The sequence below is a fragment of the Chrysemys picta genome, chromosome 7, assembly GCF_011386835.1.
Source record: "Chrysemys picta bellii isolate R12L10 chromosome 7, ASM1138683v2, whole genome shotgun sequence".
Lineage (NCBI taxonomy): Eukaryota > Metazoa > Chordata > Testudines > Emydidae > Chrysemys > Chrysemys picta.
Window position 1 is genome coordinate 66,887,930 of NC_088797.1, and position 13,626 is coordinate 66,901,555.

At 41.8% G+C, this 13,626-nt stretch overlaps 1 protein-coding gene across 35 annotated transcripts in view; it reads right to left on the reverse strand.

Moving 5' to 3' along the window:
* KCNMA1 (potassium calcium-activated channel subfamily M alpha 1) overlaps positions 1-13,626 on the reverse strand; it is an 873,581-nt gene that overhangs the window by 80,775 nt on the left and 779,180 nt on the right. For all 35 annotated transcript variants that reach the window (XM_065551703.1, XM_065551701.1, XM_065551699.1 and 32 more), the window contains 2 exons: positions 4,772-4,895; positions 28-252 (listed from right to left, as the gene is read on the reverse strand). In XM_065551703.1, the coding sequence (XP_065407775.1) occupies positions 28-252; positions 4,772-4,895 (349 nt within the window). The remainder of the gene's footprint in view (positions 1-27; positions 253-4,771; positions 4,896-13,626) is intronic.

The following is a 13,626-nucleotide window of genomic DNA, read 5'->3' on the forward strand; positions in this document are numbered from 1 at the left end:
GTATCAATATCGTGGCTTTGGACTTACAGGCAAGATTGAAACCTTGGGGAAGTTATGTAGTGTCTCCCATTCCCTTTTCAGATATTCAAGTGAACCCACAAACACAATGTGCTTGAGTTCATGGTAGTGAAAGTTGCTGGCTCGTAATGGCATCACTAGATTTCTTACTCCAATCAATGCAGACTTAGCATCCCCGAATATGCAAACGACCACATGACCACTTAAAACTGTCATCGCTGCTTCACTCCGTGTCTGGGGGGGAAAAAACAATAAGGGAAGGGGGAGATAAAGCAAAAAGAAGCATAAATCATAAACTGAATTCTAAACCAAGAAAAATGTACTTTCCTGTCAATATCATTCATGCACAGTGAAGCAGGATGACATTAGTAATTCATTATTATATTTATTATTTATCTTGCATGGAGTGTGGTCAGTGCTGTATAGACAGAGGGAGACATGATCCTTGCCACCAGGAGCTTGCAGTTCACAGGCAGAGGCCTGGTCTACACCAGAAAATTAGGTCGGTTTGACTACATTGGTCAAAGATGTGAACAGTGTAAACTATGCCACACCCCTGAGCGGCATAGTTAAGCTGACCTAAGTCCCCATGTAAAAAGTGCTAGGTCGATGGAAGAATTCTTCCCTCAACCTAGCTACTGCCACTCACAGATGTGGATTACCTGTGCCAACGAGAGAACCTCTCCAATGGGCATAAACAGTGCTTACACTGAAGTGCTACAGCTATGCTGCTGTAGCATTTTAAGGATAGACAAGCCCAGACAGTATAATGCAGACATATATGATCAAATTCTGGGCTCAGATATGTTGGTATAAACCTGTAGCACTCTATTGATTGGAGTTACTCTGGATTTAACTGAGGGCTAAATTTCCCCCATCATGCATTTGGTGATTTGATGGTGGATTTATTTCAGAGTTCAGTACACTCTACTGTATGGTGAACTAGTAATTAAAAACTAAGAGAAAAGGCAGACTTGGGGGGATGAGGGAGGTTCTAACCTAATGAGAAGCATGGAAGAATGTATCTTTCTGCCACTCTCATTTTGGTGCGAAGGGACCTGTTCGGGATACTGATGGCTTAACTTTGGTATTCAAATCTGCACTGCTCTAGCACAGCAAATCTTTATGTTCTAGTACGAGGAGTAAAAAGAATAGTTGTGAATTGTAAAATACAACCAGTTAAGAAGCAAACAGTGGTCAACCTGAAAAAGAATAAAGTGATTATATTCAGGATAATGTGTCCACAACTGGAGAATGAGGGTATAAATGGAGGGAATGTGGGAAACAAACCACAACTCAAACACAATAAGGTCTGGAGGCTAAAGGTCTGAGTATCCTCTCTCATTGGTTATACTTACATCACTCTGACTCTGATGACTTTAATGCAGTAACTCCTGATTGACACTGGTGTGAGAGCAGAATCAGATCCCCCTAGATGTGGGGAAACACTTCCAACAACCCTGGTGCAAAAGCATATTGAAAAGGATTCTATTTGTCCACACCCAGAGTTTTTGGTTTGCTTCCAAAGTTTATAGCTGGCATAAGTAAAATATTCCCTGGTCCAAAGTGTTTTTCTTGGACTGTCAGGAGTCGTTCTAAAGCTCCTGTAGCAAAATGAGAATGTCAAAACCCAGAATGCTTTTCCAGCTCACTGCCATTTCAGAGCAGTGTTGGTGGGTCTTAGCTAATGGAATTTTCAGCCTCTTGCACATCCCTTTACCCAGCAATGTAAGGAACCTTAGTGTAAATGAGAATCAGGCCCAAATGTTTTAAGCTGTTCTTGTAGATTTATAGATTTTTGTGTGTGTAAATGTTTTAATACTATAGTCCAGGATCTGAGCCTGTGACTGAGCTGTGCTTGGTGCAGCTCAGGGGAGGACTCAAACATCTCCCCTATGTCCTTGGACAAGCTGCCACCAGCACCATCCTTAGTGTAAATTGGAGTAGCCTCTGTGCTGTTTTAGTTTACATCAGAGGGTTCTTCTGGAAGTCAGAAATAGCCATGGTGCAAGAACTTGACTAATAGTGACTTTACATTGACAAGAGCAACTGAGGGAATGGAAGGAAGAATCTGATGAAGCACATCTAAATGGTATTCAGAATTATCGGCTTATCTCAATGAGAGAGGTTAAATTTGTGCTGTAATCCCAGTCAGTCTTGAAGGCAGCTCACACATTCAGATGACTATTAAGTAAAGTCATTAGCTGATGATGACTTTCATATCTGGATCCAGTCTTGGTGCTGTTGCATTCCACTAATGGATATCATCCTATGTGCATCAAAATTATGATGCCAGTGAGGTGGATATTCAACAAAACTTAGCTATGGGCTGTGAAGAATTGATGAATAAAAACATTTAATGGAGTATAGGTCCATCAATGGTTATTAGCCAAGATGGTCAGGTATGCAACCCATGCTCTGGGTCCCAAAACCTCTGACTGTCAGAAGCTGGGACTGAACGACAAGGGATGGATCACTCAATAAACTGTCCTGGTCTGTTCTGTTCATTCCCTCTGAAGCCTCTGATACTGTCCACTGTCAGAAGATAGGATGGACTAGATAGACCATGAGTCTGACTCAGTATGGTCGTTCTTATGTTCAAAGTAGCACATTTATTGAAGCCAGCAAACAGTAAATTTTTCTTTTTGTTAATACATAGAGTAAATGTTTTCACTAAGCTGTGGCTCCCTGCTGCTAATTCTTTACACAGACTGCATGGAATGCAAATGTAGAATATAGTGCAGAGGTACTCACTATGGAGCAGTTTTGGCCAAAAGGTTTCTCGTCAGTTTAAAAAAAAAACATATTCTGCTTTCAGTTGCTCTGCTACAACTCCATTAATTTTCAGGTAACTGAGAGCAGAATGGGGCTTTCACATTAAAAATATTTAAGGACTCAATCCTGCAAGATGCTGAGCACCTTGGCTTTGATACTGCAAAACATTTAAACATGCACTTAACTTGAAGCATATGAGTAGTCCCATGCATGTGCATAAGTGCTTTGCTGAATCAGGACCTTACAAGACTGAACCCAAACTATGGTTCTTGTCTGAAAGATATGTATGTAAAAATGGTACTTTCCCACTTGACAAACCTAATCCCTAGGTAGGTTCAAAGTCATGTCTGCTTACTTGAGTGACACATGCCTTATACTTCTGTCAGCCCTGCACAGCCAACACAGCTCTGGGGCAGAGAAGTGAATTCTTTTCTGGTTCAGGCATCATCAACACAATTGTTTAAACAACTTCCAATTATAGGACAATCTGCGCAACCCCATCATCTTCAAATTATGCCCTCATTTGCACTTATGCAGTAAGGTTGCACCGACGTACACACAGACATAATTTGTGGACAGTGGACAGGAGTAAGTGAGGGCAGCCTTTTGCTCGCAGGATCTTTATCACTGGTGATGATGCATGGAACAAGAAAGAACTCAGCCAAACTTGTAGATCCCAGGTTGCGTTTACAGAGCAGACTGTTATGGGGGAAAAACCCACATCTATTTACTTGCAAACAGAGAAAAACTGATATGGAGTCAAGAAGAAATAATAAATGAGGAAACCCCACTATGCCATTTGTATAGGAACACTTTTCACAGTAGAAGAACATGTTAAGGTCATCCCTAACTGATCTGTTAAAAATATTTAAAATATTATAGCTGATTTCTGTCTCCCTCTGTTATAAAGCAATATATAGTGATCCCTCTGTGTTATGAAGTAATGGACAATAAGGTTGCCCCTCATGGCCTACTGAATACCCTGGAATGAATATTAATTTAAAATGTTCAGACCAAACTCTGGCTAACAATTTAGTCACTGGAATTGACTAGTTTATTGATTGTTTAAATGCCAATATTGCAGTTCCAAACAATGTCACGGTTATTATAGCAACCCCTGAGGAGCACAGGAAACAACCTTTTATGCCCCGATCGTTAGAATAAACCAGGGCTGTCACCATTATTGGTTACACCATGCAATAGCACAGGGAAAACGAAGACAGCAATCTCAAGGAAAGCTTTATAAACTGCGACAAAGTGAAGATCCACCAGGGAACTCATTTCATATATCATCAGTTTTGTGTTTGAGATCTGAAGTTAGTTACTTGTTACTCTTAGGTATGAGTACATGAACACAAACAGCACAAACTTTCACTGAATGTAACAGATTGTGATAGGCCTTCTAATTATTTTTAATTACTTGAGTCAGTTTGATGGCCCTCCCACTTTAACAAATGAAATGAATACACACTAGACCCAGTACACTATGTTAGATGGGTAGAATAGCAGTACCATTTACTCAGGCTTGTTTGAGTGCTTTAACACGTTGAAAACCAAGCGATAAATTTAAATAGGGGAAAATTCCCATTGACTAATAAGGAATAATGCATTAGCACCTTGTTTCAAAGACATGAATGGTACATGGTGAATGGTCACCATAGCTCTGATCCTACAAAGATCTGAAGCACATGTATAATTTTAAGCTTCTGAGTAGTCCCATTAACCCATATGAAAATGTAGTCTCAGGATTTGCGGCCTATTTTCAGTGAAGTATGTAGGGTTATAGGCTAATATACCCACCAGGGTTTGCCAGAATGATGGCTCAAAATCCATCCATATTGCATTTCTGATTTCAGTACAATGGTTTTTTTAAATGATATAGATAACTATGTTAACCCATTAAACATCTCACATTCTTATTGTCTAAATGGGCTCTCTTTGGATGGAACTTTGTAAGACATTCTTTTAAGGCACCCACCAAAATGACCTTTTCAATGTCCTTTCCTGGACACCAATGAAACATCCCCGTGGAGTCATATTTTTTCACACTGGCATCCATGTTGTCAATCTGCTCATTGCCGGGAATTAACAAGGGGTCATGCCTAGGGAAAAAAAACAACAAGTCACAGATAATGTAAGTGGAAAATATTATGAATTATGGATGGGAAAATATCCCAAGAGCTATATCGAAACAGGGATAAAAGTCAAAAATGAAATTTATTTATGTTTAAACAGATGTTTTCAACACACCTGCCTTAGGGAAAAAAAGCTAATAAAATAAGAAAAAAAGTTTTTAAATGTTGGGTTGGGGCCTGGAAGATTTTCAATAAGCTTTTCAGCTGATTTTAAAATGGTTTGTCACATTCATGTTCATAAATATTCTTTCTTCCCGCTACCATCCCTCCAAAAAATAATATCAAAAGAGTTGCTATTAGCATCTGCAATGAAGTAGAAGGGATCGGAACAGAGCCCCATGCTGACTGACTGGCAGAAGTATGGAAAGCCAATTACTTGCTTTTACCACATACAACTTCTGACGTGATGCTCTTCACAGTAAAAGCTTTAACAGGCTGCACTTTAAATATTTTAGCAATTTGCCCAATCATATTTTGCTTTCCCAAACTGAAGCCCTTTAAAGATTCAGCAGTATGTCATTTTAGAGTAGACTGACTAACAAATGCCCACATCTGGAATACATGATTTTAATACTAAACAACAGTGTCCATTTTCTGTGACAACTGTATCTGTGGCAACCTTCTAAGTGTTTCTGTAGCAGGATTTTAAAACCCTGGGCTTCTCAAAGGAGCCACAAATAAGAGACATTTTAATTAACTGCCCTCCAACAAATATAATTGTGTATGCACTTGCACACACACACACACACACACACACACACACTTCATTAATTTATTTGCTGAAAAAACAATTATTGAGGGAAGAGGGTAAGTGAGCTATCAAGGACCTACAAGATGCTAAATAAGAGAAGTCTTAGTCATAAGCATCATATGGCATCATTAGAATCAGTATAGCCTCTACAAGACACAGGGGGAACTGAACATTAAAAAAAACAGGGGACAGAGTTTTGTCTAACAAAGCCCACATGTTCCCCATGTTTTTGCACAGAACTTTCTGTCATGAAGCTCCAGGAATGAGTTTTCATTTCAGAGGAAGAAATTAGTAATGTGAAAAAAAGACACCTACTCAAAGGCCAGATATTCAAATGTAGTTGTCCAAGTTGTGCCCTTGAAAAAAAAAAAAGGGCCTGCATATTTGTTGCACACACAAAGCCTGCACTGTCATGCCAAAGAAATGAGCTAAATGTGCTCAGAAATATTGGTCCGTGCACATGACTGCATGTTTTGTGCAGGACATGGATGCACACACATTATTATTATTTGGCAGCATCTACATAGGAGACCATATTTGAAAATTTAGCCCGGCTTTTAATTTCTTTGAACCAACAGACTATGGTAAGACTCTGCCTCTAGAATAGTCTATACAGGCAAAATTCTGACAGTGTATAAGCACAGGTTAACTCTCCCTGAATTGCATAGCCAGCATAATGTGATACTATGCTAAACATGCTCACAAATAGGTGCCTGAAGGTGGCTTCTATAAAAGTTACCCACTTTGGCAGCGATCAGTCCAACATAACAGGGATAACACATAATGCTTACAGTGCCTGGTTGTCCTCCCACTGAAGTCCATGGCAATATTCCTATTCATTTCGCAGGCACAAACCCACAGAGAGAGTGAGCAGGACTGGAGAATCTACTCATTTGGTTACCCATTTAAAACAAAGTACTTCCATGCTCTCTCCCAAGGAGGGAAGCAGTTCACCATGTGGCAAACACACATGTAGTTAGTGAACTTCACGTGAAAAAACATTAATCACGTGCATGGTTTTGTACTGTCACTCAGCACCATAATATCTGAGGAGTGCCTTCTATATTAATCAGATTGGCAGCAGGGATGTCCCTACAGATCTTCATGAAGACTGGCTCTGCCCCCTTTGAAGTTATAGAAAGCTCTGCTTAGGGTAGGGTCTCACTTTTGGGATAGGGGAGAGAGGAGGAATGTGGGGTTAGAAAGGGGTGATTGATGCTGTGAGTGCCATTCTTCTTATGGTGTAAAAGCTGTATCAAGTAGGAATGTTGTGCAGAATTTCCTAAAAGTGGTCAGACTGTGGATTCATCTAATCTCTTCTGGAAGTTTGAACCACAGCTTGATCCCCTTAATTGATGGTGCTGTGTCCCCAGCCATCTTGCGTCTCATTCCGGGCTTTGTAATCTGCACTTTGTCCAAGAGGAACACAACAATCCTGAGATTTTGTAGATGGAAATACTAAATATATAGATAGCCGCAGAAGTTGTGTAATTGGTAAGAGGATGGAGTGGGGTGAATACCAGCCCAGGAAGCACCCTGCTTGGCAAAGATATCTGCCATTTGGTTTCACTGTATCCTTTGCAAAGGCAAAGGATTGGGTCTTCAGAAGTACTTTTATGAATTCCAATGATAAGTCATCTCTATTGCAGATGTTTTAACAGTGTCCATAGTGGGAGAGACTTTATCATCGGTTAGGAAATCTCCCAAGCCTTCCTTCACATTCGTTGTGGAATTTTAACAAGTGATTCCCCATGAGCCCTTCATAGCACATCGCTGACATAAAAGCAGAAGTCACTAATCTAATCTTTCCACCACACTTAATATGGTTTCTTTCAAATAATTAGGTACATTAAGGATGTGATGTATAAATTTCCCTTCATACTCATTAAGAAACAATAGTAAAATGGTTGCTAAAAATTACTTCATTTTATTTTCCAATTAATTTTTCTTGTCTGCTTGTATGCTTTCAGGTCTGGGGCTAGATAGCCCTCTTAAGCTTTTATTCAAAATTTGAAGGCCTTGATTCAGTAAACCACTTAAGCAGGTGCCTTCAGTTCAGCGCTTACTTAAGTGCTTTGCTGAGCTCGGGCCTTGCTTCATACAAGAGCAGGGCTGCCCAGAGGATTCAGGGGGCCTGGGGCAAAGCAATTTCGGGGGCCCCTTCCATAAAAAAAAAGTTGCAATACTCTAGTAACATGTATTTGGAAATGTAAAAAATAACCAGTGAAATACATTCAAAAATTAATTTTTAATAATTTGAAAATACACGAAATACATTATTTAAAAACATTAAATGCTTTAATGGTATATATACATTTGCAATTACATAATGGGCTGTCACTGGGTGATGGTGATGGTTGGTGCCAATGGGCTGTCGCTGCCTGGGGGTGACGCTACTGTTGCCCAGGGCTGGGTGAGGAGCCTGGCTCAGAGGGGCTGGGCTCGGAACTGGGGGTCAGGGCTGTGGGGGGGATGGGGTCAGGGGGGTGTCCAGCTCAGAGGGGCTGGGCTCGGAGTTAGGGGTCAGGGCTGTGGGGGGATGGGGTCGGGGGTGTCTGGCTCAGAGGGGCTGGGCTCGGACATGGGGGTCAGGGCTCTGCGGGGGATGGGGTCGGGGGGTGTCCGGCTCAGAGGGGCTGGGTTCAGAGCTAGGGGTCAGGGCTGCGGGAGTGAAGGGGTGCCCGGCACAGAGGGGCTGGGCTCAGAGCTGGGGGTCAGGGCTGTCGGGGGATGGGGTCGGGGGGTGCCCTGCTCAGAGGGGCTGGGCTCGGAGTTGACGGTCAGGGCTGGGATCGGGGGTGCCCGGCTCAGAGGGGCTTACCATGCTGCTTACCCCCGCCACCCCCCTCTCCCAGAGCCTCAGCGAGCCGCGTCCAGGAGCTCCTGCTGTTCGGTCTGCCGGAGCTCGCAGCCCCACCCTCTTACCACGCGGCTCCAAGCGGGAGGACCTCAGACCCTGCCCGAGCCACGCCGCTGCAGCGCTGTCCAGGGCTGCTCCTGGCCGCGGCGTGCTGAGGTGCCGGGGGATATGGGCAGGCAGAGGCAGGGGGAGCCTCCGACATTCTCGTGGGGGCCCCTGCGGGGCCGGGGGCAAATTGCCCCACTTGCCCCCCCCCCCCCCCCCCCCGGGCGGCCCTGTACAAGAGCATTCATGTGAGTTTGTGATAGAAACTTACAACTAGAGCTAAATGAAGTACTCATAATAAACAATTTGAGGAATGTAGCCCCTTTTTCTGTTTTGGATTATCTGCTAACAGACTTGGATTTTTATGGAGTTATTTGTTATTGATAATTGTTTGATTAAAACCTTATGGAAATATATTTCAGCCAATAGGCTGTTGACTTAGAGTAGGTCTTTTGCTATTTGCGGTGTGTAACTGGGCAATTAAGGCATGTGGTTTTGTTTTTGCTCTCTGATTGGGTATTATACCATTTTTTATTGTTTGTATTACTGTAGCACTTAGGGGGTCCTAGCCATGGTGAAGAACCCCTTACTTGTAATCAGATACCGCCCTCCCCCCAACTAAGGAGCTGCTTTTAATATTCAAATTACTCTAAAAGCCATGTGCATAGTGAGATTTGTCTTGAAAACTAGTAATCCACAACAGGGGGAAGTACACCCATTGAGATGAATGGGTCAGTTCACAACTATCGGAGCGATTGTGTCAGGTTGAATTAATCTCCATGGGGTGTTCTGATTCATTTGAGAACAGCCCATGGAGACGAATGAACCACTTAATTCCTTTGCAAATCTTTCATGATGTGGAGGGTTGTGCAGAGCTCCTTCCCCTATCCTAGCCCTGAAATGGAGTACGGAGCCTCGCTCCCAGACTGAGGGTCTGGAGGAGTCAGGAGAAAGGCAAAGCTAGTAGTTGAATGGCAGTGAGGTGTTCCCAGGAAGCCTCTGTGTGCCCCTCCATAGGTGCCACTTAACTACAACCACCTCCTCAAAAAACAAGGGAAATTCGTAACCCCAAAACTTGGTTACTGCAGAGCTGAGGTTGACCTCCAGTTCCTGCTTCCAGAACATCAAATGCACCTTTCTCAAACCTCTTAAAACCAGGATATATAGAGTTAAAGTATATACCAGCATCATCCCGCAACCTTAACTCTCCTCTCTTTGAATGATACCCCAGCCCACCCATGACAGACATTGTAGCATTCTATCCTTCCAGATATGGGAAAGTGCAGGGACCCAGCATGTGGGTACAATAGGAGAATCTGTCAGACTGTGTTCTACAGCAAAAACTACATTTAGAGCATACTTCACCTGGCTATACCTGGCCTGTATTCAACTACTTCACCTACTATGTACAAATCAACCCAGAGCTGCTAGATATTACCACTCTATCGCCCTTGTCCTAAGGATTCTCTCAGGAACATCAGCTGCACTTCCTCTGCTCTCCAGTGCACTATCATGATTGCTACCAGACTGCTACAAATACCCACGTCAAGAACAGACTGTCATACTCCTCTATCTGCACGACTCATATAACTCAGCCCAGCCACAAGGGGTCCATGATTTCTGGGTGCACCTGCACCTCTCCTCATATGGTCATGTGAGCTGTGGTGACCAGCTCCAAGTAATCCTTTCACCAAGTCAATGCCGCTATTCCTAACACAGTGAAGGGCAATTGGAACACATGCAGACAAATGAAAGAATATGATTCTGTGGCCCACAACCTGTTATATAAAATGGCTCATTTTACTTGGTCATTCCTCATGTCTGCTTTATTTTAGGGCTGCCCTGGATGAAACATACCTACAGTATATACCCTGAAGATCTTGCCAGCTCCTGGGGGCAGAGTTAAGGTTGTGGGGTGGGCTGGTGTGCATCTTAACTTGCTCTTTTATGGTTTTCACAGGTTTAAGTAGAAGTACATTCAATATTCTGGGAGGTACAAGGCAGTGCTGGCCAATCTTAACTCTGTGTTAATGAAGCTTTTAGGGAGTGTATAATTCTGTAACTACAAATGCACTTATTTACACCACTATCAGGTACTTTGTTTCTCTATTTAACCTTTTCAACCTCTGATAATGAGAGACCCAATAGGAAAAAAAAGACAGATATAATAAATGGAGAGTAATTGTCTTAAAGTCTAATATTACCATTTATTAACAAATGGCTAACATATGCCAGCCGATACCATTGTACAACTCTCATGGGAATTGCATGTGATCATTGGAGAACAGAAATTGGCAGAAAGTAAAAGTTACCTTAGTAAACTCTAACAACAGTGGCTTCTGATATACCTACTGTTTGGAAATCTGTATCTAACTGTGTATACTGCCATTTTCCAGTCTCTTATAATTTGTCTCTTCGTCCTAAATAAAGCATTACCTGAAGATTTCTATAGTAGTTCAAGAATTGTTTAGAACTCGGGTCGAACTCTGCCCTCGGACATGAGCACATGCATTTAAGGACAGAATAGGGCTCCAACTATTTAGATATATGGACTAATTTTTCTTTGGACCATGACAACTTTATGAAATAGTGTATTAATTAAATACAACTACTATTACTTTGGACGTATACAGCTCCTTTAAGCTGGGGATCTCAACTAATACTAATTAATTAAGACAATTTTACAGACAGACACATACAAGCTGAGATTTTCAAAGCTACCTGTAGGGTTTGAATACCCAATTCCCATTACAATCCACATTACAAAAACATTGCAATTGTTGTTCTTAGCTACTAAGTCAAACATTGAGTGTTCTTGGAGACTTCCATCCTGTCACCCTTAAATCTGACTGTGTCAAGGTAAGCTTGGAGTCACAAAAGAAGATTAGTGTGAAGAACCTTGCATTAGTGTTGTGGCCATTGCACTGTCCAAGCCTGTGAAGTCAGCAGCTTACAAAGGCACTAACAAATTTCCATTAGATGGGGGGGAGGGGATTATCTATCAATTTAAAAGGGTCTGTTTTAAACTGGATGTCCAAAGAATTTGGCCTTTTAATACCAGCAATGACCAAAGAGATTTGGTCAGTCCTGCATTGAGAATACAGGCACCTATAGTACATGTCAGAAAAGCAACCAAGTCAAGTTTCTCATATCTATATTCTCCAGTTTATAAATAGCTTCTCTAGTTCTTATGGCAAAAATTATGTGCACATGACTTAAAATGAAGAATAAACACAATCTTTTCAAGGTTTTGCAGAGCATATAATGCCACTTATCATCAATTAAACTTGGAAATGACACTAAATGCCATGCTACAGCAACAGACCAAAAAAGCCTGCCTTGAAGACAACAGCCTAAAGCAAAACCACAAATCCCTTTTCCAGCAAACCTGCTGCGAGGGAGCCAGCATTATATTTTAAAGTGCACTGCTTTCGTTGTAGACATTTATAACAACTCCAAATATATTCAGTTGGTGTTTTCAACTTTGGAACAAATGTGGAAATGGAATAAAAATAATTTAAAAAAAGAAAAAGAAGGGTGAAAATTGCTGTCTCTTTAATTAACATTAGTATTTCCTTGGATTTTCTCACCTTCACGTCAAACCTCTTGCTATCTGTCATATGCTTCTTTATATCAGGGCCATAGACTCCCATGGATCCATGCTGGATCTCCCACAGCAGCCAAGCAGAGGGAACAAGGGCAATATACAATCTATGGTGGCCATCACAGTGATAAGACTGAAGCTGTGCTATGTAAATCTTTGCCTATGGATGAAGCTCCTTTTTAGTCTCATCTAGAGAACAATCCTACCCATACTGAATCAATGGCAAAACTCCCTCAACAGCAGTAGACCTTTTAGCCTCACTAGGCATGCATAAGTCTGGAAATACACCTTTCCCTGCGTACCCGATGGCCTGTATTTTGGTAAGAAGACATGAATGGCAGAGTCCCCCCTAGAGACTGAAAGGTTTGGAAACCATCTTGTGCCCTTTGCCAGTGGTTTTCAGTTTTCATACATGAATGTACTTTTTTTTTTAAAGGGGGAAGGGAAGGGTTTGTGAAGGATACGATGCCAAGCAAAGATGCACTGCAAAATGTCTCTTGCCTTTCAAATATCTTTTACAACCACCCTAACAAATGGTGGCAATTAACATGCTGTTAGTGTTAGATGTATGCAGCCAGTGCAGGTGCTAATAATTGAAAAAGCATTTAGAGCTTTTACACCCGGGTTGAATATTTCATGATGTGCTGCATGTTTCACTATTTACTCAGTGGGCCTCTGTCACTTCAATCTTCCCTGATTGCTTTGACTGGTGCTATAAAGCTCTACCAAGATAGAGTGACGGCTTGTCACAGGCAAACTCCACTGACTACTGCAGCTCGCTGGGACTAGCTGTGAAGGTTGTCACGCCGCTCTGGTGGAATTCAGCAAATGTTTTGTGACTAATACACCCACCATTTGTCGGCTACCATTAGCCATTCCTTATGACCCTCTGCAGTCTGTGTGGATGGCATTAAGTTGTAATGAGAATTTGTTGCCAATGTGTGTGTTACACTAATGACACTCTTTAGCTGACCTTTAGTTTCACAAGTTAATCAGCAATGGAATTTCTACAGATTTAGTGCACAGCTGAAAGAAGCTTTATAGGGAAAAATGGCACAGTAACAGAAAGAAAACCTACTGGAATATTTTCAATGAATCTTTCTTGTCATACTCAAAATCATTGTCTATAGTCAATGAAATCTATAGTCCCACTCTTCTTGCACTGTCCTCCTGAAACTACTATGGCAAGAACTTAACTAATACAGCCGGTGGTACCCAATGTCTTGTGATCACCATTGGACAAGTAGTTGATCATGTAATATATGTTCTGGCTGAGGTTTACCTCTGAGAACTAGTACGAATTTCCTCCACCTCCATCTAAAATATTGCTAGTATCTCTGTTGCCTAATGTCGCAATATTCTACTTTAAGAAGCCTTTCCAAAGGGTTAATTTATCATGACCACTAAGGGACCTTGTGTAAATGCAAAGTATCTTCTT